The 25605-nt window shown below is 38.6% G+C and overlaps 1 protein-coding gene across 5 annotated transcripts in view; it reads right to left on the bottom strand.

The window, feature by feature from the left end:
• Window positions 1-25605, bottom strand: part of NUDT8 (nudix hydrolase 8) — a 478858-nt gene that overhangs the window by 30967 nt on the left and 422286 nt on the right. For 4 of the 5 annotated variants that reach the window (XM_044084134.1, XM_044084137.1, XM_044084135.1 and 1 more), the window contains 2 exons: window positions 18252-18384; window positions 737-814 (listed from right to left, as the gene is read on the bottom strand). In XM_044084134.1, coding sequence (XP_043940069.1) covers window positions 737-814; window positions 18252-18384 — 211 coding nt within the window. The remainder of the gene's footprint in view (window positions 1-736; window positions 815-18251; window positions 18385-25605) is intronic. The other variant, XM_044084138.1, reaches the window with a different exon arrangement.

The following is a 25605-nucleotide window of genomic DNA, read 5'->3' as shown; positions in this document are numbered from 1 at the left end:
GATAACTATCCCACAGTGCTACTCACTAATAACTATTCCACAGTCCTGCTGACCACGACAACTATCCCACTGCTAACTATCCCACGATGCTAGTGACTGCTGATAACTATCCCACAGTGATACTCACCTCTGATAACTATCCTGCAGTGCTAGTGACTACTGATAACTACCCTTTAGTGCTACTGACTGCCGATAACTATCCCACAGTACTAGTGACAGCTGATAACTATCCCACAGTACTAGTGACTGCTAACAATCCCACAGTGCTGCTGACCACTGATACATATCCCACAGTGCTACTGACCACTAGCAACTATCCCACAGTGCTACTCACTGCTGATAATTATCACACAGTGCTAGTGACTGCCGATAACTATGCCACAGTGCTGCTGACCACGATAACTATCTCACAGTGATACTCACATCTGATAACTATCCGCAGTGCTAGTGACTGCTGATAACTACCCTTTAGTGCAACTGGCTGCTGATAACTATCCCACAGTGCTAGTGACTTCTGATAACTATCCCACAGTACTAGTGACCGTTGATAACTATCCTAGAGTGCTACTGACCACTGATAACTATCATGCAGTGCAACTGACTGTTGGTAAATATCCTACAGTGACACTGAACAATTTGTGACTTCAGTGTTAAAATATATTGCTTTAAATATGTAAACAAAAATGAATGACAACAAGAGAAAATCCCCAAATATATATTTAAAGTCTACATTTACCTCTTCTTTATTTGCACAAATTTTCAGGGACTCCACTGATCCAAGGTTAGCCAAGACAGGTGCAATCATCATGCCTGACTAAAATAAACAGAAAAAATAAAAAAGCAAGTTAATTAAAGATTATAGGACAGGGACCATAGATGACACTGTCTCATGTATCAAGGAAACAAGAGTAAGATGCCATCTTTGTTCACAGGAAAGAACTTATAACTAACACCAACTACTAAGGCAATCAAAACACAGTCATCTGCAACATTTTCCTCTGAATCATGACGGCAAAGTACAGCTGTAGGAGGTACTCATTATAGCAGTAGACATGAGACAGGCAGAGTTGGCAGCAGTTACAGATGAATGATCTGTCTTGTTCTATCACAAGTGAATGATCTGTATTGCTTAGCAGTTCACCCTATGATAGCCATTTCCCAGGTAACATTTCCACTTTCATGTGAGGGTACCTTGTTTGCTAGCACAGACGTTGCATACATATTTTTGGGTATATTAGAAAGGAGTCTAATATGACCATTACAAAAATGTACCCATGAAATATGACAAGTCAGATAAAATACATGAAGAATGAAAAACCTGTTATGATCGTTTGTTTTGTTTTAAATACAGATGTGACTTGAAAATACAGTGCTAACTTGCTGCTTTGCGCTAAATGTAAATTATGATTTTCTTGTGACTATTAATGTTTATTTTTTCTGGATATTTGTAACTAAATTGTGGCTGGAAAAAAAGACCTAAGTTATCTGCTTCACCTACTACTCAAAAATAAATACAAATAAAACACTTGCTGCAAGTTTCTATTGAGGATCTTTTGTGAAGTGGTGAGCACTTCACAAAAATGTACTATGCTATTTTGAGAAGAAATGTTCCAGCAGATACTATTAAATGGGCTTACTACAAAGAGATATGTCAGATGAAGGCTGAATGGTCAGTTCAGGACAGCAGCCATTGTAAAACTAACCTTCCAAACCTATTTCTGCTTCTGGACACAGCATCCAGCTTGCATAGTGAAGACCATGTTGCTGACTCCCAGATGTCCCATTCTGGAAAACCTTTAAATGATGCTACACACACTGCTTCTACTCTTCATTAGTAACTATTTCATTACACAGCTATTGCTATTATTTATGATCTTAGATTATGCAAATAACAAGCTATTCTGATGGTGTTTATTTAGTCAACAGAATCATAATAAGCCAGCTAAGCTACTGTTGCTGCCTCAAACACTTAGACCTATTGGTCAATTGTTAGAAAGGGTGCTTTCTACATAGCATTTGCATATTTTTCAGATATTTTGAATGGGTTCACACCAGAGTCTCCAGTTTCCTCCTTCAATCCAAATGCAAACTAGCAGGTAGATTAGATGGTGATGTTAAACTGTACTTGAGTGTGCGTGTGTGTGCGCTGCAACAGACTGGCATTCCATAATGGATTGGTTTCTACACTGCAGCTGTCACTTGCCTGGATAAGCTCTGGTCCTTTGGCTATGAACTGAATGAAATGCAAAACAGATGGACTGATGGATGGGCAGATTGTTTAGTAAGATCAGTAAGACATTTTTAACTGTTTGCATACATCAAAATTTTGGATAAAGTCCTCTTCTAAATTCTACAACTGAAGGCAAAATATGGAAAGCTAACACTGTAGGCATAAAGGAACGACATAAGGAATATTACATCCAAATGGAACACAGTATAAGGTCTCTAATGTACTATGATTTGAATCCCCAAAATTTAGCCTTCCTTCAGTGATGGCTACCAATACAAGAATCTGAACTCAGATGAAGAAGTTGACTAGAAAGGAGAAATAAACAATTTTTGTTTGAAAAGGATAATTTGTTATGTTGAAATTAAAATACCCTAGAAGGGAAACTGGTCTTTTTGTAGTGGTTTTCATGATTTGATTTAGTCATGGAAACTTTTGTTGCTAAAGTAAGGTTATTGTGCAATTCATTAAGAGTTTCTAGGGAAGGCTTGACACTGACAATTATCTGTCCATCAAACCTGAGTGCTGTAGGACTCTGTGTATCATCTAAACTGTAGCAAATGCTTGCTACATTGTTAAAAGTAAAAAAAAAATCTACTAAATTTTAACACTATGACTTGATATTTTCAACTTACCATCTATGGATCACTAGCGACTAAAGTATTACACTGAGTTTTAAAAGCTGATCCAAAACATAATTTACAAAAATGATTACAAGACAATTTTTAAAAATTTAATTTCACAACAGCACAGAATACTCCCTAATATGGTTACTCTAAAAAGTCCATATCTTCTTCTTCTTTTGGCTTTTCCTGGTTAGGGGTCGCCACAGCAGATCACCTGTCTGTTCATGATTGGCAGTGGAGTTTTACGGTGTCAAGTTGCCAGCCCGGCGCCCAACCTTCCACAGAAGGCACACACATGCACACACTCATGCCTAGGGCCAATTTAGAGTGTCCAATCCACCTACAGCATGTCTTTGGGATGTGGGAGGAAACTGGAGCACCCGGAGGAAACCCACGCGACCACAGGGAGGTCATGCAGACTCTGCACAGAAGGCACCCCAGCAGAGAATCGAATCGGAGAACCTCTTGCTGTGAGGCGGCAATGCTAACTGCCGCACCACTGTGGCCACCCTCTAAAAAGTCCATATAAACATTCCATATAAAAGTTATAAACCCTTACAAAAATCACTTGTACAATATGGGTACATAAAGTTTGTTACATTAAAATACATCGCAATACAATAATCATACATAAACTACTAAACATAATATTGAAACTAAAAAAAAATATGCCCATTTCATAACTACAGTAAAACAAGGAGTGTGCATGGGAAAGATATTAGTGCATAGCCAGGGATTTTTGCTCATGCCCTTTAGTGTGCAGTAACATGTGTAGCACATACACCTTCTGATCCTACAAGTCAACTTGCAAAATGGGCAGTCAGGACCATATTGTCAAGTTTTCTACTGTGAAGGGAAGACTTGAGCTGGGACAGGATGATGGGCTTCTACACTATGGAGTAGCTGCCCAGCTGGGTATCATATGGAAAGAATACAAGAAATAGGGTGAAACTCTAGCTATGCTACTGCTGACATTTTGTTTCAAGTGGCAATGAATCTGATGTAAACAATGGTTCTATCTCAGCTGTTCACAGTGCACTTAGGGGTGTAATTATCAGTTACTGTCTAGGTCCTGAGGCAGAAGTAGGAGTTATGGTGAGACAGGAACTATCAGACATACAGCTGGTCTGTCCTTTGTCACCATCCTCTGTGATACTGTGGATATTTACAAACAGCACATTATATTTCTCCTGTTTTACACCTCATTAACTGGCTTTAATATTTCTAAATATGCTTAACTAGTGTGGGAGTTGTCTGGGGTGAGGGGTATCAAACATTATGGGAGTGGGTACATATTTTTGCTACATGACCAAAAATAATTGCTTTCTGGACTGAGCTGCAAAATGCCAGTAGAACCATATAGAGCTCTATAAGTGAGCTTAGGTACTGGGCATAAATTACACGGAGTACCTCTTCCTTACATAACTTCACTAGCTTCTTTGTTTTGGAGTAATGTGCTAAGGTATTACTAAGACCTGGAAAGTTGTAGCCTTACTGTATCACTCCATCGCACAGTTCAGTATAACACTGCTGTACAAGACAGATTACATAATGGCCATTTTATGGGAAAAGCTCTAGTACAAAGGAAATTTGGAAGAAACTGGGTTCCCATGCTGATAACATTTGAAACGCTGAAACAGTAGAACTGAGTTTCTTATAGTCTGACTCTATAACATAGATGGAAGAAGCACTAACTATAACCTAAACATCAGCTTGAGCACTGAAAGAACTCAGCAAGTGATTGCTGGAGTACAGTTTGCACTGCCTCACTTTTCCCAGGGGTGAGGGAGGGAGATGGTGACTTCTGGTTTCCCAGTTGCTTAGATGCATGACACCAAAGCCTGAGGATTTGGGGACATGAGTTTGGTGATCTCAGGAAAGTGATGGCACTCCTGACAGGCATGAGGGTGGAGGCATACAATTTGGGGAAGAGAACAAGATGCCCTTGCTGTGACCTGGGTGCCCACATCAACCAATGGGGGATAGGGTTAGGGCTTTAATAAATGCTTTCATTGTTGGGATGCTAGCAAGGTGCAAATCACTGCCAGACAGCATCTCCATTCAGCTCCCATTTCCACTGCGAGATACCTAGGATGGGAAAATGAACAGGTCAGACTAACAGGAGCAGGTTTGATTGCTGACAAGCATGGAGAGGCAAAACATATTAAAAAATGAGACCCTTATCCAAATAATCTGTGTAGAGAGAAGTATCTGACTGAAGTGCCACTGCAACTGTTTATATCTGTATTATGGATGGGTGCAATATGGCTTAGTAGAATCAAAGTTATAATGATAAAACATGTTCTGATTGCATATGTGTTGTCGTGTGTCTTAATGGAGCCTGTTTCCCATATGAATTATCATATATGCTCTGAATGTCGATACTGACAACCAAACCTATCCGCTGCTATTGGGTATTGGGGTTAGATGTTTGGGCTTAACAAGAAAACCCAAGTGGCTGCCTGGATAATGGCTTCCTGAGTCCTGTTCTTGCCCTATAGAGCATGATAGGGCTGATAGGTCAAAGAAGGGCTGATGACTGGCAGGAAGCAATGAGAAAAAAAGAATTACACAAAAAAAAAAACTACAACCACACACATACAGATATTTATACACACTCACGAATTCCAATTAGAGTGTTGCCATTCCAAAATACCATTTATGCCAACAATAAAATGCAAGAAGGCATCAGGACAAGTTAAGATAAGATAAGATAAAACTTAACTTCAAAACCAGAACCCAAAAAACATAATGCTAACAAATCTTGCAAAACCACCATAAAAATGACACAACAAAAAAAAGTGTGGGGGTGGAGGAAGAAATTTATATTGCATGACACAACAACAAAATGGGGATGGGAGAAGGAATTCATACTGCAGATACAGGAATGAAGGTAAAAGCCTAGTATAATGGTGACTACTTAACCAAAAATGTACTATATTACCGTATTACTGTCTTCACTGCTGTCACTGCAATAATAAGTTTAATCAGTGGCAAAACAGCAAACTGTAAATTCATCTCAGGAGGTCTTTGTCAGCATTCCCTGAAGGGTTGCTATAGCAAACTATCCAACAGTCTTAGCTTGACAATCTAATCTGAAATGTCTGGTGAATGCATGTGTAGAAGACTAAGGCTCTGCTTCAGAAATTTCATTGAGGCACCCCTCTAAAGACATTAGTCAGTGCTGCTACCCCTTAAAGGGTAGTATCAGACAGCACTCTCAAAAGACTTGCTGCCAGTGTCAAATAAAATCCATTACATTTAGCAAGTTATTTAGAAACAATGTGTTAACCCACAACAGTCCTGGGATACAAAGTTATTTGAACTTTCTCATCTATTTGGTCCTGCAGGCAGATCCACAACTGCTTCCTTAGATCTATAAAATGTAATAAGATCCCTCTTGTAGTTTAAGGATGATGAGGAAAGAATATTAACTGAATCTTCTGATTAAAAATTGTTTCTAACATCATTTTATGCAAAAAAATGATGGACTGACAGCACCTGTATTTATGAAAGACTATAAAGGAGGGTGAAGACATCAAAGCCCACAATCCACCTTTCCAACTATGTAAATATCAGCAACAAAAATTGTCTTCCAAGTAAGAAATTTCAAAGAAACTGAGTATGCAGGATCAGAGTCTTAACTGTTCCAGTATAAAGTTCATGCATTATGAGGGGGTGAACTGTCCCTTTAATAGGTTTTACACATAAGAGACAGTTCATGAAAAGAATAGCCAAAGGCAATACAGAAAGATACAACAGAGGCCTAAAATTTTAAAACTTATAAACTATATGATAAACTATGGTATGCTTATTTCAAGGTTTTTTAGAGGGATTGCTCACCCTGCATCCCGCACATAAATCCACCTGAGGTAGTGCTGCCTCAAATATAAACAGAATGCCTGGCATTTGCATGAAAGACACCTATCTCCTTTACTTTAATACAGCTTGACTTTAGAGTTAATTTAGTATTCACAGGTGTGAGGGAACAGCCCCAACCCTTATTCAGGGGGTCATAGCTCCACTACAAAACAATGTCAAACAACATCTGAATATTTTCCAGGAACATGAGAAGGTGGTTCTTTTTCACTTTATAGGTATCACTACTGCACCATATAGGTACCTGTTTGGGTCAAATACTTAATTTTGTCACTGGGCATTATGGTATATCAGAATATATCAGCCATTTATTTTCCTAAGGATACTGTTTATATTTCCAACCTGCGGTGGTGGTGCTGCAGTAGCATTGTCACCTCACAGTAAGTCGCTGTCCGGTTCGATTCTCAGCTAGAGTGTCTTCTGCGTGGAGACATGGTGAATGGGCGTACCTTCGTTGAAGGTTGTGCGTCAGGGCTGGTAACTCGGCACGTAAAAATCAACTACCAATCATTAGCAGACCGGAGTTCAGCTGTGGCGACCCCTAAAAGCCGAAAGACACAACAACTACTGTTTATGATATTTCCAATGAGAGTGCTTTAGCTTATTATTTGCATTTATAAAATCTGCATCTTTTCATACTCTTAGTATCTGGAAAGATGGTTCTTTTCAAGATTTGACTGCAAAAACTAGAAAACTGGTGAAAGCATTTTTTCAGTGCTGAAACTTTGAATCCAATGTTCATCTTGCTTTATGAATCTCTATGTGGTAAAGTGCATTATGTTTGTATAATTTTTGATAATATGCAATTTATAGACTGGGGTTCAGGAATTTGATGATTTAAAAGTACTTAACTACTTGAATCATTTAAATACTCTGTTCATTGTTTAGTTGGTGAGTGTGTTTCATTATAGGAGTCAACCTACAAAATGCTGCATTTGTCATGATGATCAGCATTTTGCTAGGGACTAAGCTAAATAGAGTTTGTACCTGCTGTAGGAAATTAGGTATTTTTTTCTTGGTAATGTGAATCTTGGTGTACTAGGTATGAGGACAAAGGTAATTTGTGGCCAAAATGTCCCTTAAAAGAAATTTGAGGAGAAGCACATCCCTGAAGGTGTGAATGTGATGATTGCAGCAGTTGCACAGACAGTTACTGGCCCTGTCATAGCAGGTTCAGTTATGGCCCTGACACCTGAGGTTAACCCACTAGAACAATACTCTACTTCCTTTTCTGTCCTGCTGTCTATGGAGCAAACAGATTCTGTACTAGGTTCATGCAGGAAGTTAATTCTGCTATAGTTAAGTCTGGCAAACCTGCTTCACTTTTAGTGGATGGGAGGAAAGAGAGAAGTTTAGATCCAAGTATGGTAAATCTCATAAATAGCTATAGTTAAGATTTCATGTTGACAGTTTAAATGTAAAAAGAAATCATCTGTTTGGTGTTGGCTGGCAGAAGACTTGGGGATATGATACTGTTTGTTTGTAGGACATTTGTTTTTTTTCAAGTAAGAAGCAAGCTGGATAGGTATGTAAGCTGATGGTGGGCAGTGCTTTTTTCATCATGTTTGATGAATGTTCTGGCACTTTTATTTATGGTACTAATACTGCAGCTACAGATTGAGGGGTTGGTACAGATGGGTAAATGCTGTTTACTGATTTGGGGGGGGGGGTCATCCCTCTTTAGAGTATTGAATCTATATGGCCCAGTGGTAGGTACTTCTCGTTTGGAGACTTCCGAGATACTAAGGCAATAGGTTTAGTTATGGTACTACGTATTGTGCACAGTGTAACTTTATTTGCTCTGACAAAAATGGAGGAAGGATAGCCAGTGCTGAGGCATACTAGAATAAGGCCCTAACTATGGACTGTGTGATCAGAGCTGGATTAGTGGCTCAGGCATCTGAGGTGCTGGCACACAGGGAGGGATAGTTGTGTCCATCTGGTTGGAAGACATTCATCAGAAACATTCCCTAAGGGGAGGCATGGTCTACAAAACATAGTAGCCCTTGGAAGTGCCAACGAATGCAAATATGAGGGGTGGGGAAAATAAAGTCATAAGAGCTCACCTCAGGAAACAGAAGCAGTTGCCAGAACTACCCTTTAGGACACGCTTAACACCTACCCTAGCTCCAGCTCACTCTGAGAGGTCTGGGGAGGAAGTAGGAGCAGGAAGACCCAGCGATGGATGGGGGGAGGGACAGGTAAGGCTGAACAAATGAAGCAGAGCACTGAAAAAAGAAAAGAAGACAAATGTGCAGTTTGTTTTGGATTTGATGCATTACTGGGATTTCAATCTGGTTAGAGAATGAGGATGATGAATTTTTGGGAGGCCCTGGCTAAAGAAATTGTTTTTTTTTTTTTGGTTGGCCTTGGAGAGTTTATGCATGGACAGTTTCTATCAACAGTTGACTGGCTTTTCATATTATGTGGCATTACTGGGGAATGTCTGTTTTAGTGTTTGTTTGGACAGGATGGATAGGGGTACTCTAAGATTTCTATTGATAATCTTTTTGGGATCAGTATAAGGGGGATTTTTGCAGGTTATGGGAAGATCTTTTCAGGAATCTGTGATTTTTATGATTGGGACTCCTTTTAAATATAAGTTTAGAAACAAGTTTTGCCTTATTCTGAGGCAGTACTTCTTAAACTTTACCATGTGTGAGTGGACATGCTTGGACAGGTTATCTGGTAAACTGGAGATGGGTACATTTGTGGGGGAACAGCTGGATACCAAGTGCTTGCTGGAGGTTAGATGTAAAAGCATTCATAAGGAATGTAAGTTACAAAGGTATAATGGTGTTGCTAGAGCGAAGAAGTGTGACCATTACTATGACAGCAGAAAAAAGGTGCAGCAATATATGGATAATTAACTTTTACAGTTGGAAGATGTGGAGGATAAAGATGGTAAATTTGTCACAGAACAATATCTGTTGGATTCAGTTGCTTTGGGGGGGTGTACTTGTCTTTAATGAGCATGAGCTGGGTATTCCGGGTACTCCTGTTACCCTTTTGAAGTTTGATCATGCAGTGGCTGCATATTATAAGTGTATGTCAGGTCTCAGTAGGCTTGACCACGTTCTTACGTTACTTTGGATTGGTAGCAATTTTGGTACTACTGCAGGTTTTTACTAAATGGATATGGGCTAGAAATGCTTCTAAGGAGTGGTTATATGGAGGGGTGTTATGTTTTTGAAGGATGATGATAGGTTTTTTGCATAACTGGAGGCTGAATTTTTTCTGCTGGCTATAGATTATAACATGCTTGTTTGGAATGTATTGTGTAATTTGGAACTCTTTGGTACCAGGTTTATTTTTAGTGAAACTGGGAAAATTATAAACACACTATATGTATGGTGCTACAGGTGAATGTTGTAGGCTGAGGTTTGATTAAGCAAAGGCCTTTGCTTGCATTTTTCCTGTGGCACTTTGAGATGCTTTGTTGGTTTTGCATGTTGATGTACATAATGTTAATGTTATTAAGACATGTATTCTTTTTCTTGGTTATTCCCAGCATGAATGGTTGGGTAGGGAAGGTTTGTCCTTTTAGGAGAGGGATAAAAAGCAGGATTGCCCTTTAAGCCCATTGTTTGCTTACTATATTCATTTATTGCTAGTTCAGTTACAGAGTGCACTTAATCGCAGGTACAGTCTAATGCTCGATCCTGCTGTGCCAGTTGTTTTGACCTAAGATAAAGATATGATTTTGATTGCTAAGAATATCTCTGATGAGCAGTTTTTGTTGGATGCTGGTCATATGATGGGTGCAAAGTTGTGGTTGCTGTTGAATGAGTCAAAAAACAAATGGGAATGTTGATTGTATTGGACTGATTTTGGTTTCTTCTGTTTCAGTAAAGTGCTTATGTCTTATTTCTGGATGCCTGTAAGCTGTGGAGGATTGACACAAAGTTTGAAATGAATTCGGACAAAATGTGATTTTATCGCATTAGTTTCCTATGTCTTTTAAGAAGGTATTTTTGATTAAAAAATACTGAGTTTGCCTGCACATGTTTCCAGCTTCAGTGCCTGATAGCTTTGAAAAAGCAATTATAAATATTTCCTGTACTGTTTTGTGGGGTTCTTATTTGAACCCCATTAAGAAAGAGGGTTCTGATATGACAACTTGTTGGCTAGAGTTGTAGATATATTGCAGCCATGTTTTTTTTTTCTGCATAATTTATAAATTTGTTTTCCAAGTGTTGTCAGGTGCTGATATTTTTTTTCTTGAACTGGAAATATTTTTTGCTTTTTTGATAAAAAGAGATTGGGGAAAACGGTTGGAAGATTGCTTTTTTATTTGATGATATGAAGGATTTTTCTAAAAATATCTAGAAAAGGAAGATCAAATGGGAGGATAATTTGCTAGTAAAGCTTTGTGATTTAGAGATCCATGATTTTTGTTTGGAACACAGCTGGGAATTATACAACCCTTTCAGTCAACTGGCTATTAAGAGCAGGATGACTAAGATATTATCTCATTTGTAAGTTCTATGACTTAGTCTGTTGGTTGTCCCATAAACCAGCTTCCAGTTAAGACTAATCTGTGCTATAAAGCACTTAGGGAATGATTCTGTAATACTTAGGGCTGTGTGGAGGCAGGATGGAAGAAACCTTACAGCATTATTTTTATTTACTGCCCTAGATCTCAGATGAGCTAGAAAAATTTCCTTCCTGCACTTCAAATGTCATTAGCTATTTTAGACTTGGACAGTAAACAGTTTCAGAAATATGCAGGAGGAAAAGGGATGCAAAGAAAGTATGAATGTGTACCTATTTATATTCTTTGGAAAACAAGTTATTCACTTACCATGATGATGCATCTGTGTTGTCTGATTTCATTCTTCTTCAATCCATAAGTCTCAGATCCAAATTTGGCATTTTTAAGATGTAGGATCTATGGCTCAATCTTCACCCCTTACCCATCATCAACTCCAAACCCTGAACTACTTCAGATCAACTCTGCTCCCTCAGTCTTAGAAGTCCAAAGGAGTGGCTACCATGGTATCCATACCGAGCAAAAAAAGATAGGTGTCAAGGGACCAGAGTCAAGACAGTAGAGGATCTGGAGCTAAAAAGGGGGAATGACCAATAGGGAATATCCCTCAGGTCACACTAGACAGCAACATACATTTTCCATAAATGGAATGAGGAAGGGAAGTATCTTTTGTACTTGATGTTGTCTTTTTCATCCATTCCTCAACTGATGGTACAAGGTCCCCAGCTGCTGAACCCCTTTGTGGTCTTCATGGGAGGATATTCCGGAGGATGCCAAAACCAAACACTGCCCTGCCCCTTGAAAAATTATCCAACTTGTAAATGAGCAATAAAGGTATGAGCTTTAGATCAAATGGCAGCCACAGAATGATCTTGATAAAAACAGAAAAAGTAGAAACAGACCTTGTGGAATTAACTCATGGAAGTCTTGGTAATGTCAAACTCTTTTCCATGTAGAAATGAGAAATACAATCAGTGAGACACATCTAGCTAAGTTACTTTGGACACAGAGTGACCCAGTTTTACCTTCGAGAAGGACACAAATAGGTCAGATTTTCTGAAAACTTTATTTCTATGGAGGTAGAATCTGAGCTATGTACATTCAATAAATAAAGCATATATTCCCCTTCGAAACAGAATTTTGGAAAGTAGGCAAATTAAATTAAATTAAATTCCTTGGTAAACTTAAACCAACCACTCTAGCAGCTGATAAGCTGCCAGCAGACTTCCTTCGGATCTCAGCTGAAGCTATAGCCTATCCTGTCTGTATTCTCATAAACAGATCTCTCTCAGAATGCAAAGTCCCCACCTCATGGAAAACATCAAATATAATTCCACTGCACAAAGTGGGCAACTCCTTAGAGCTCACCAACTATCACCCAATAACAATCCTATCACCTTTATCCAAAATATTAGAAAGAGTTGTTCATACTCAACTAATACAGTACCTCCAGAATAATAACCTACTCCCCATACCCCAGCATGGCTTTAGACCTTCCCATAGCACCACGACAGCACTATCATTCACCATCACAGAAACAAGAGTCTATTTGTTTCTTCCATATTCTTAGACCTATCAAAAGCCTTTGACATGGTAAACTACAGTCTGCTTCTTGATACCCTATCCACCCTAAATACAAGTCCCTCCTCTATATCATGGTTTAACAGCTACTTATCTGCCATTCAGCAAGCAGTCCTATGGCAGGACCAATTGTCCCCCCCTGTTACCAGTAACCATAGGAGTCCTTCAAGGATCCATCCTTGGCCCATTGCTGTTCTCTCTATTTACAAATCAGATCTCTTCATCCTCTCCCACTGCCTCAATAGTATAATATGCAGATGACAGTACCCTTGTATGTGCTGCCCCTACCCTTAGTGAACTGCAAACCCTTACCCAAAATAACTTCACCCTCGCCGAAACTTGGTTCATTAACATCAAACTTCTTCTTAATCCCAAAAAAAAAACTAATTCTTTTCAGTCCTGGCAGAGCTCCTCCTCTAAATAATAATTTCACCATTAGCTCCAAAGAAAACATTCAAATCAGTCCAACCACACACACTAAACTGCTAGGCGAAGAAACAGACAATAACCTGAGGTTCGACATCCACATAGCACAAACCATTAAGAAAGTTAATAAAAAAACTTGGTCTCCACTACAGGAACAAACAGTTTATGACAAAACGCACCAAAGTAACCATCGCAAGGATTCATCTTCTACCTACCCTCCTCTATGCCTCTCCCATCTTGACCAATCTCCGCCAAACTGATCTAAATAAAATGGAATCTTGCTACAACAAGATTGCCAAGTTTGCTACTGAAGCCTCATATAGGTCCCACCACTGTCTATCCCTTAAGCAACTCAACTGGCTTGAGTTGCCTCATATACTTCTACTCAATCAACTTTCTATAGCGCACAAACTCTACTACCTTCCTGAGATAACTCCAGCACTTTAGCACCTAATTCAGCCCCATGTTCCCTCTAGAGCCTTAAGATCTAGTAACCAGACCCTCATAACTGTCATCAAACATAAAAACGAAGCTGGTAAGTCCCTCTTTGCCAACACCATTGCCAAAACCTGGAACACACTACCAAGCCAAATAACTTCTACCACCTCCTTTAGTCAATTTAAAAAACTCCTGAAAACCCACTATCTGAGTAACTGGCTATGCTCATGCTACTCACCAGGCTAATCCATACCAAGAGAATTTGTCAGGGTACAGCTATGTATAAACAGTTTCTCCCTTGAAAGCTTCCAAACCTGTATAAATTTACCTTACAAAACTTACAACTGCAAAAGAAAAAAAATGTACCTCTGTCTATTGTAAGAAATGCTAATCAGTAGCATGATGTCCTGTTGTGTTGTATATATGCTATATGCATGCTTGTTAATCACCAGCATGTTGTCCTGATGTGTATATATGCCATATGTATGTATGTTCTACTTCTTTTTACTCTCATGTAATGTATTGTAATGTGGAGCTTTTTTCCCCGGGCCTCCCCTGAAAATGGACCTGTGTCCAGTAGGACTTTCACGGTAAACAAATGTAAAATAAATAAAATAAAGGAGTGATTAAGTGCATTCTCTAATGTTACCTTTGGTAAAACAGAGGGTCTGGTTTGAAGAGAAACTCTGTCCCTATTAAAACTTAGGTACGGTGGCTGACAAGATAGTAGCTGGAGTTCAGATACTTACCTGGCTGATATAATTGCAACTAGAAAAACAGCTTTCTAAGATACTTAGTCACTGGTTCAAAGGGGAATTGTGTCAAAGCCAGTAAATGCACTGTAAGGTCCCAAGGAGGAGTAGGATCCTTAATAGGTAGGATCCTTAATAGGTGGTCTAAGTAGAAAGGTACCTTTAATGAATGCTTTGCACAGCTTGAGAGACACCAGTGGGTAATGACTTTTGCCAATGTGAAAATCCAAAATAACAGCTAACTGAACCTTGACTGTAGAATAACTATCTCCCTCCTGAAATTTGAAGAAAGGAAATCTAGGACAGATGGAATGGAGGCTGAGAAGTGATTCAACTGTCCCTCATGCTCCCAAACAGAAAACCTTTTCCATATGCTTTTGCATGTCTTCCTCGTGGAATCCTTCTTGAAGGAAGTGAAAATGCATATAACTGGGGAAGAAAGTCTGGTCTGTCCAGACATCAGTAGAAGGGGAGAAACCATGCAGTGAGCTTGAGTGCTTGGATGCCCGGATGATGCAGCCTGAACAGGTGAGGCAGGAGATCTGGAGAGGGATCCAGTACCCAGGAAGGATTATTAAGTGAGGCCCAAAGGAAGGGAGCCCACATTCGCCGTGGTAGAAATGGAGCGATGAGGATTACCATGATCTTCCACTGGCATGCTTTCTGCCGAAACGTTGGGATAAGGGGGGGTAGGTGAATAAGCATAGAGGAGACAGGGGGCCAGCAGTGGATCCAAGCATCTCTCGGTGCCTCCCCCTCTTGGGGAATCAGGAAAAAAACTGCTGCATTTCGAAATGTAGGAAGAGATGAAATGACTGCTTAGTCTGTCTGCTAATTTGCTAAACTGCCCCAGAATGTGCATTGTTATTAGAAAGAAAATGGAAGTGATCACCAGTGCCATATTCTCATTGCTTCTTGACACAAGGGATACTGGCACAGCTATAGGGTTAAGATAGCCGAGTGGTCAAGCCAAAATCTCCAGAACCCTCACTGTCCAACCAGTGCTTTGTGTCCCTGCCCAAGTAGCCGACACACACACTTTGAGATTTGATTCATATACAAACACTCACACACTCTTGGGAAAGGCTGGCACAGGTTTACTATATATGCTCCCTTCTGCCCAGACTAAAAGGTAGTTATCACTGCCACCAACCAGCTCTTTATCAGCTACTATAAGGCCCTTCCCAAAGGGTGACTAATCCTACTGTGTGATGTTACTATTATCCAAATGGTAAGTGTGACCAAGACTAAGGCTATTCAAGAGTGGCCTGTACAGTGTCACTAAATACATATGCAAGTACTCTAAAAGCTTAAATATTTCTAAACAAAAACAAACTAGCCACAATTAAATGGGTTAAATATATTTAATAATAAATAATAAAAGCACAAGGCAATACTCAATAACTCGAAAGAGTGACAACAGAGTTCAGAATCACAGGAAGTATTTTAAACAACACTGCAGGACAGTCTCACATAAATACAGAAAACATCTAAACTAATCTTACTAAGTTCCTATCTACCTCTAAGAGAAACCAGTGTAATCTAAGACTTACAGAACCAGATAAGTGCTGATGAGAGGATATTGTCAGATCCAGCGACAAATACAAAATGCACAGACTCACTCTCTGAGATAGTTCTTAAATTACTATCAAACATTTCTGCTGGGTTATTTCAGATTACATCTTTCTTTGTTACTTCTGCCTTTAGTTCCCAGGCTAACAGAAATTAAATTTTGGCACCGCTGTGTCAAAAAGACTCATCTCTCAGACGTTGGCCTGGAACTGGAAGTCATAAAACAGTTAAATACTTTTACCTTTGAAACCTGTAATTATTTCTGTTTCCAGACAACAGGAAAACATCTTAGCGCTAGACATCCTGTCTCTTTGCATTAACTAACTTTATAGCACAGTCATAAACAACTTCACCTTATCTTCTTAGAGTTTTGCAAGTTAACTCTGTATGGTCCAACTTCTGCCATGAAAACATACATTTGCATAGGCATATAGTCCATATACATTTCTGCTCTTCTTTAGCAGGGTACCATCTCTTTGCGGGGAGAGCTAGGATACCAAGGCCAGTCCAAGCTGATCCTTGGCACAAATATATCAACAACTAAACTTCTGGCATCTGACTGATAATTATTACTCTCAGCTGGAATAAGCATAATTTTGCAAATAAACACACTCAGCAAAAGGCAGACATAGGTATTCTACTCATTTACTGCTAAAAATCAAGGTCATTACTGAGGTTTGTGCTGCAGAGCATGTAATATTCAATTCTCAATGTCCAACTGTGCCATAAATACCTGACTGCAGAAATGTAGGCTTAAAATTGTATTTTTAATGTTATACAAATAGCTGTATACTCACATCACTCACTAGGCAGCAACATTTTATCATTTGTTGTACCTCGAAATGACATAGCTGGGGGCAGCCATACTTGATATGACTTTTTTGTTTTGTTGTTTTTTGGGTTACTTTCTAAACAGATATGCATGTTCCCTTTCTTCTTTCAGAAAGAAACAATGGACAAAATGACATGCTTTTACAAAGGCTCTAAAATCTCAACTGTTAGTACTTCCTCCCCTAGTCACTTACTGCCTCAATGTTTCTGCAAACTCTATTGTCATTCACATCTATGCATCTGGATCTGATGAAAGCAACTCACAGAGACAGAATGTGACTCAGTGTATTACCTGACGTGTGTCCGATGCTGATGGAAATTACAAAGTTATAGGCCTGTTCCATCTTATGTAACTGTGATGGTAATGACGATGATTATGATAGTAGAGAGATCCAGTACAGAAGACGTGGAAGAAGAAAAGTTAGCAGTAGCTAATTTGGCAATCTATTAAGAATAATGCGGCTCTATATAGGCATCCAGTTTTTTTTTTTTTTGATTTGTAAGAGTGACCTTAACGGATATATATCCAAGTCCAGACAATAATGCAACCAAGGCATTTAGTGAAACCAACTTCTTCCATAAGTGGACTGTCTAGGGAGTGAAGACAGAGACATCTGTGACTGTGAAAAGCCACTAAAGATGACATCTTCATTATGGTGAAGTGACCTGGGTAAGAATAATACAAATTCAGTCTTGTCAGCACTGATGTGTAGCCATGTGTTGGGAGGGCATGTTTACTTGCATACAGATAGGCTTACAGTCTACCTTCATTGGCAGAAATAGTACACTCAGAGCAATGGTATAGCTGTCTCATACCACACAAGCCTTACAATGGTTTTGTTACAATAATGACATTTCCATGTTTGCAGTTATAAAGTAAACATATTATATCATTTCAAGCTACCCAATGCACAGTTCAACTGATGTTTCACAATACATGAATAAATGTTAAACTAACATGTTTCTATAACACTGCTTCTAGGTAATATTTGCTACTATGGTTTTATACCACTGTACCTTTTGTCATTAGAAATCAATCCAAATATGCCATCACTGACTGCATTTTAGTTGGGTAATCACAGTGTCACATATTTCTATTAACCAAGCAAATATAAATTTTATGGAAGGTAGACCGTACATCACCCTGACAAACAGAACCTTCATGTAGAACCAGGCAGATCAGGTTCCAACAACCACTAGATCCAAAGCACGATGATGTAAAGCAAATGTGTTTAATGTAGAAAAAATATAAAAAATGTAAGCGCTTTCGTTTAAAACTGTGTACACTTCTTCAGACATCTTTTATATTTTTTCTACATTAAAAACTTTTGTTTTACATCATCATGCTTTGGACTTAATGTTTGTTGGAACCTGACCTGCCAGACTTTTTATAAACAGAACCTTCACAGCAGTAGGATATCCATTACCCCATCAAACAGTGGCCTCATGACTCCCCAGATGTTTTCTTCAGTTACTGAGATCCCAAGTTCTTCCTGGGCTTCTCTTACAGCTGTGTGAACAATGCTGTCATCTGATGGATCAACCTTTCCTCCAGGAAAGCTATAGGCAACAACAAAAAATGAGAGAGAATGAAATGCTGATGGTTAGCATGCGCAAAAGCAAGGTACACCCAGATCAGACTATAGCTATGGAATAAGTACAGTGCTGGCATGTGTACCACAAGATTTACTTATAAAGTTAACTGTGAAAATAAATTGTGTATGTGGTGGTTTGTTTTTTAGCAGCCAGGCACATTAGAATATTGATTTTCAGATAAGATCTGAGAGACTACAACAGCAACAGTCACAGAGATACAACAAAGTGAAATCATAAAGATACAGTATAAACCTGTTAAGCTATAAAATGGTAAAAAACATAATTAAGAAACAATGATAATTTAACTCTAAGCAATACATTAGCTTTCCTTATTTATTGGAGGAGCCTCTGAAAAAAATTAATAGGATAAAAATCAAGCAGACTAAGGCACTGTAACACATAAAATTATGCAACAGATCTTGACGAAATAACTGCACATTTAAATGACTGCTGCTTAAGAGATGTCCCTTTCCACTGACACAACCTACCCTACCCAAAGGTTACAAGACCTTGGAGTTTGTTAGATTAAGAAATGGGGTGAAAACAGAAAACAACCCTGCATGGTGGCAGAGTAGCTTGACTACCCTTGAACACAAATTTTAAGGTAATTTGTTTCACACTTTCAAAGGAATGGGCCCTGCTTAAGTGGCATTCAGTTAAGTATGCAACATCTCATTAATGAAAATACCAAGGTGGAAAGGGGTTAGCTTTACAAAAACCGGGTCTGTGGTATCTGCATCACTCCTGTCAGTGCACACACCAGTGGATATGTTACTACCACTGAGATATCCAGTGATCTACTTTCCACTACAACACAGTTAGTCTGCAGCAGCTATGAACCCGTCTACAGCTCTTGCCCCAGCATTACTGCTCCCTCTCAGACAGGAGTGGACATCAGCAACTGTGAATTCCTCTACAGAATTCACTCCAACACAATTTTCTAAAATTCTTCCTATTCACTGAGGTGAAGACCACAGTAGATATGAAATGTGTTTCACAGCTGCTACTTCAATATCATCAGTTGCTCTAAGCAAGGCTCTAAGAAAGGTACTAGTCTTACATGTAAAGCCATGGAAATAATTATCATGGAAATGATCAATAGTGATATAGTAAACCTCCAGACATTGGACCCAACCTAGTTTGGTTTCATCAAGGGCAGGTCATGCCTACTCAACCTGGTGGACCTCTTTGAAAAGGTCACCAAAGCAATAGATGAGGAAAAAATGGTTTACACTGCCTACCTTGACCAGGCCAAGGCATTTGACACAATACCCCACTCAGGCATTGTTGACAAACTCAGGAGGTTAAGTAATAGCTCATATGTCACCTGGTGGACAGCCAACTGGCTCATAGACTGGACCCAGGAAGTTAGAATTGGAGAGTCCACCTCTACAAAGAGGCCAGTCACAAGTGGAGTCCCTCTTCTTTGGCATTGTCAGTGGCCTCTAGTTGACTAAATTTGCAGATGACTGCATATTAGTAGTTGTCATTGAATCCCACACAAATATTGTAGAGGAGGGGCTGACACAGACAAACAACTGGTGTCAGAGCGATGGACTAAAACTAAATGCCAAGAAATGCATAACAGTATCCTTTGGGAAGTCATCACCCCCTGGTAACTATTAAATTGATAACACACTCATTACAGCTGTCCCAGAAGTTAGGGACTTAGGGATACACACAGATAGCAAGCTAGCCTTTGACCATCATGTATCTTCAGTAGTGAGGACATCATTCTGTGCTGTGCAACATATAAACAAAAGTATTGCATTTAAGTCCAAGGAAGTCATTGTTCCACTGTATTTGGCATTCATCACACTTATCATCGAGTACAATGCCCACTTTGGTACGTACCTAACCAGGCATATCCAACAATTGGGATGTCCATAGAGGTTCCCCACTAAAAGAATATTGGGCTCAAGTACAATGTCCAGTGTAGACCGGCTTTCCCTATATTCTGCCTCCTACAGGCTTTTGAGGGGAGATCTATACCTGACATACAGGACATTGTCAGACGTCACTCTGATGGACCTCCTGCATATCTGCAAAACAAACACCACCAGAGTTACCCTTTCTAAAAACCTAAACCTTGCCTGTGATATAAATAGGACCTGCTGGAGAGACAGGTATGTATCCCAGAGATTACCTCATCTCTGGAACAGACTCCCCATCCATGTGAAACAGAGTTCCTCCCTAACCCAATTGAAGTGCAGCTTGGAAAAATGGATGTGGAACAGGAAAGTCATCCCTGATTTGGCATCTATGTCTCTAATGGACTCAGGCAACCTGTAAATGCTTCATCTCCCAAGCTCCTGCTTACACTTATCAAGGGTATCAAAAATTGAGATTTGGCATGCATGGCTAGGCTTAAAAATGCCCTTGTGGTCGTTAGTCTAGTAAACACCTATGAACCTATAAAGGACTCCCTATGATTGGTCCTCATTGGATATTTCTTCTCCACCAAACAGAATTTAGCATATTTTTCTGTAAGATTCTATATTTGGAGACATCAACACACACTGCTGCAAATCTCCAGCTACATAAGTGCATATGAACCTAGAATCTACCAATCTGCAGCCATCCCTAAGCAATTACTTTCATGCAAATCAATAATTAATAATCTAGACATTACATTATCACAGCAAAACAATAAGCAACAATGTAGACATATTACATCATTAAATAAAGTAGTAAATAGTATATGAATGTATATTTTTTCTGGCATGCTGGGAACACCAACATCTGCAATTGGTGGAAAAGCGAAGCATCCAGAGGGAGATGGGGTGAAGGTATTCTTTATCCATTAAGGAAGGTTTTCTCACAGACAGACTAATACGGTAGGACTGCATCTGTTACATTTCACATGGAGTACCCTTGCTTGGGGGGGTATAGCCAGTTACCATTAGGGTGGAAAGTGCAGGAGGAAAGCACAAGCATAGAGCGTAGACAGCTAAGCCTTGGAATAATGACTTCCCAAAGGTGGCCCCACGACCTGAGTCATGGTCAAGACACCAATGCTTACGGAAGGTGTGCAGTGAAGAGTCGAAATCAATGGCATTGGTATCTACCATGGAAACATTTTTTGACTGAACCAGCTATTTTCCTCGATATATAAGCCCTTGATTTTATGACTGCATTCCTGCCTTTCTTCTCTTAAATGGTACTAGTGCATCTTCTGTCAGTGTTTTATAGTATTTCCTAAAGTCTATGTTTTTCTACGAACCACTGTTCTTTTTTTTTCATCCTTTCTGATATGCTTATTTGCTTCACACAAATATTTATTTCTTCTGTATTGGATGTTTTATGTAACCCCAATGTTCAACTATCCTACCTTTGTTTTTGTTTACAATATCTCTCTCGAGGCACTATCTAATTATGTGAGTCTGCACTCCTGAAATTGTAATAATCAATGTGAAAGTCAGTCAATTATGACACACGAGTCTTCTTTGAAACCTGTCCATACTTTGCCTAAATAGCTATTAAACTGAGACAAGATGAAGTCTTTTCTCTACTGCTTTGACTTGCTCTAAGTAGGAAGCAATTCATTTGTATAACCATACATTAAGACCAGAGTGCTACAATCTAAACTAATCTATATTACCAAATGAAATAAATAGTCCATATGAAAAGCAATATCCCAAATGTTCTTGTCAAGTACTCTGTTTACAAGCAGGTGGGATTATGATGCATCAGTTCCTTCTTATTTTCCCTTATCATATGACTGCAAGTAGACAGAATGTTCCTTTTGTAACTTTGCACAGTCTTAGAGAATGAAATAGAAATAGCGGCTGCAACTAAAAGCCAGACTCTGTACCAATAAGACAAGTATGTAAAAATAGATCCGGCAACCATGGCTAAAAACACACAACTTTAATAACTGATAAAACAATAAAATACAGAATAAACGAAGATAAGAACTTTCACAAGTACTTCATCAGATCTACATTCTATTCTAAAAACACTCCATTTAAAGCAAAGCACACAAATCAGGCAGCAGAATCAATTAACCAGATTGAAATTAATGATGTAACCTCCTTGCCTTTAGAGCTGGTTTTAAAGGCATAACCCCATTAAGACCTGGAAAATTGTCTGCCTGTAGTGTTGCAGTCCATTTTGCTTCAGCTAACTCAGTCATATTTACTATATCCCCTGCCCTAACATTCAGTTTGATCACCTGAACAGCCATAAAGGTAAAGCAATGGCTTTCCTTAGTAATTTCTCCAAATCTTTTGGGTTTCTAATACCGTGACAGGAATGGACCCCATTCCTAAGTCAAAGTACAATTAAAGTTCATTAAATTAGTATTGTTTCACTCTTTGATGTCAGCCAATAGTGCTCTTCGCAGCACCCACAGTGTGCCCAGTAATGACTCCTTCTGCAATTCATATGGAGTTACATGGATTGGTAGCATATTTAAATATGATTGTAAACTCTTTTTTATAAGACCTGTTGCTCCTACAACTATTGGAACTGTCTGGCTATCTTTCTTTTACATTGTTCGCTTTTCTGCCTGCAAATCCTGATATTTTATGAATTTGTCTCTCTCTGTACACAAGACACTGTAGTCACTGGGTGTGGTGATTTCAATGAGCAATGCTACTCTTGTCTTCTTTTCTTGGACCACTATATCCAGTTTTCTACAATCTATCTTTTGAACTGTTGGTAATGGATGATCCCATGTGATGTAGACTTCTTCATTTTCTATGATGCTTTGTGGCTTATGTTTCCAGTGTTTTTCAGCCACTTCAATACCATAATGTTTGCACAATCCCCAGTGCAAGTCTTGCCACATTATAGGTTCATAGGTAGGTACTAGGCTATCTGCCCGAAGGCATTTATAAGCCATGCCAGAATGTGTTGGCTTTCACCGCCTCCTTAGATTAGTTTCCTGTGCCTCTGTCCAGCAGAGCCACTGAAGTGATCCTGGGGTAAGCTTTCTGTTTCCCATCCACTTGTCAAGGTTTCTCTTGAAGAGTGCTAGCAAGGAGCTCTGCCTAATGTAGATTGGAATCTTGCTCCAAAGCATGGGAAGTCTCTGGGACAGGAATCTATCCCTCCAGCATGTCCTATTTATTGTTGTGGTGAGGTTTAGATCCCTACAGCGTGTGGCTCGAGAGGATAAGGTTTTCTTTATGTGGAGCACGTCCATCAATTCTGGGTTGGACATGGCCTTGTATGTCGGGCAGAGAACACCTCTAAGCAGACGGTATGCAACCAAGTACAGCTGAAGTTTCTTCAGTCGAGCTGTATAGGGCATTTGTGACCCTCTTGGTGAGGTACTTCTGTGGTCTTTCCAGCTGTTGCAGGTGATTTGTAAAGTACATCCCAAAAGGGGCATTGCACTCTATGATTAGGGTTGCCACCTTTTCAAATGGCCAAAGTGGGATATTTTTGGTACAAACATCAGACTTTACAGGCTGACACATATCCATGGTCAGTACAAAGGATAGAACTTAACTTTTTTGCCTAAATAAAAGCTTATTCTTGTAGCATGTTAGTTGCTTATTCTGTTGCTTATAACGTTTAGGTATTTTAGATACAGAATAACTGTTTTATGCAACTATTACATAAAATATAGGAAATAATTTTGTCCTAAAATCTCAGGACATTTGCCATTTTTACAATTTTTTTGTCAGGACACAACTGCCCAAAGAGGGACTGTCCCTCGCAAAGTGGGACAGGTGGTAACCCTATCTATGATGGGTCTGATGAGTGATGAGTACAGGGGCACAATGACCTCTTTGATCTGGATGCAAACCTTTTTGTGATTAGATGGGCCACATAGAAGGATTTTCTAACCACTTTGGCAATGTGATTGTCAAAGGAGAGTTTACTATCTACTTGGGTCCCCAGATCCCTTATTACATTTTCCATATTTAGGGGACTACCACCTATGTGGTAGCTTGTAGGTACTTTGTTATTTCCAAAGGGAATAACTATGCACTTTTTTGCATTTAGCTTGAGGCCATGATTTTGACACCAGGTATCCGTCTCTGTGAGATGATGGAATTGAAGCAAGGTGTAGTCGATGCCAATAAGGAGATGAAAACAATTGCAAATCTGTGAAAAAATGTACTTATATTTCCAACCAACAAAACGATAAACGCCACACGAATTCTGCAGTAATAACTTCTTTATTGACCTAGGTTTCGTCCTTACGAACTTCTTCAGAATACTATTACTGTTTCTACTCAACCATTTTATACATTGCCAAATATTGAATAATTGCTTAATTGACAACCTTAATTTCCCTCCAAAAACTTTTAAAAAGGAAATGACTTTGTTAGAATTCACTACATATCTATACATAACATTATACATTCCTAACTCTTGTATATAAACTTTAATAAAATTGTATACACTTGTCACTTAAAAACTACTAGTAAAATATACAATTATTTACTTATACATAAATAAAGAAATTTTTAAAAAAATGCTAACTATTATATATACACATGTATGAAACTTTTTGTGTTGTGTACCATATTAAATATATGATATTTGATGTATTTATTGTAATATATATCTATTGTATCTATTATATACACATGCCTATCTCACTAATCCAACTATGACATATATATTATAAAATATTCATATGTATACACGTCAATTCTTATTTGTATACAATAAATAAATATTGAATATATTTAAATACCATGAAGACAGCGTTACCATCAATACAAAACAATTAAATATACAAAACAATTGATTTGAATTCCTTTACCATATAAGTGCAAATAAATTATATTTTATAATAATATAGTATGCAATCCACATAATATGGGACCAACATATAAAGTATATATCACTTATATATTGATATACTATATGAAATTTATCTTTATACATAAAAATGATAATAATAATAATAATAATAATGAATGCCACATTTTATTTATTATATATTCTATTTAATTTCAATAGTGGCATAATGGTCATATATTCATTAATTCCCGGATGAATACATGAATTTAAATAAATTTGCCATTTTAATTCCTCCATGTCCAAATGGTACATCGTTATTTTACCTTGTGGATCCTGTTTAATTTGATTAATGACCATGAATTTGAATTTATGATCTTTATACTCTATAATATGTCTTGCAAGAGCATTACTATTTTTATTGTGCTGTATATCTAATAAATGTTCTTTAATCCGCTCTCTAAATTTCCTTTTTGTTTT

The sequence above is a fragment of the Protopterus annectens genome, chromosome 9.part0 (assembly GCF_019279795.1).
Source record: "Protopterus annectens isolate FY-2018-M chromosome 9.part0, PAN1.0, whole genome shotgun sequence".
NCBI lineage: Eukaryota > Metazoa > Chordata > Ceratodontiformes > Protopteridae > Protopterus > Protopterus annectens.
Note: the sequence above shows the minus strand (reverse complement) of the source record. Positions and strands in the feature narration are given on the sequence as shown.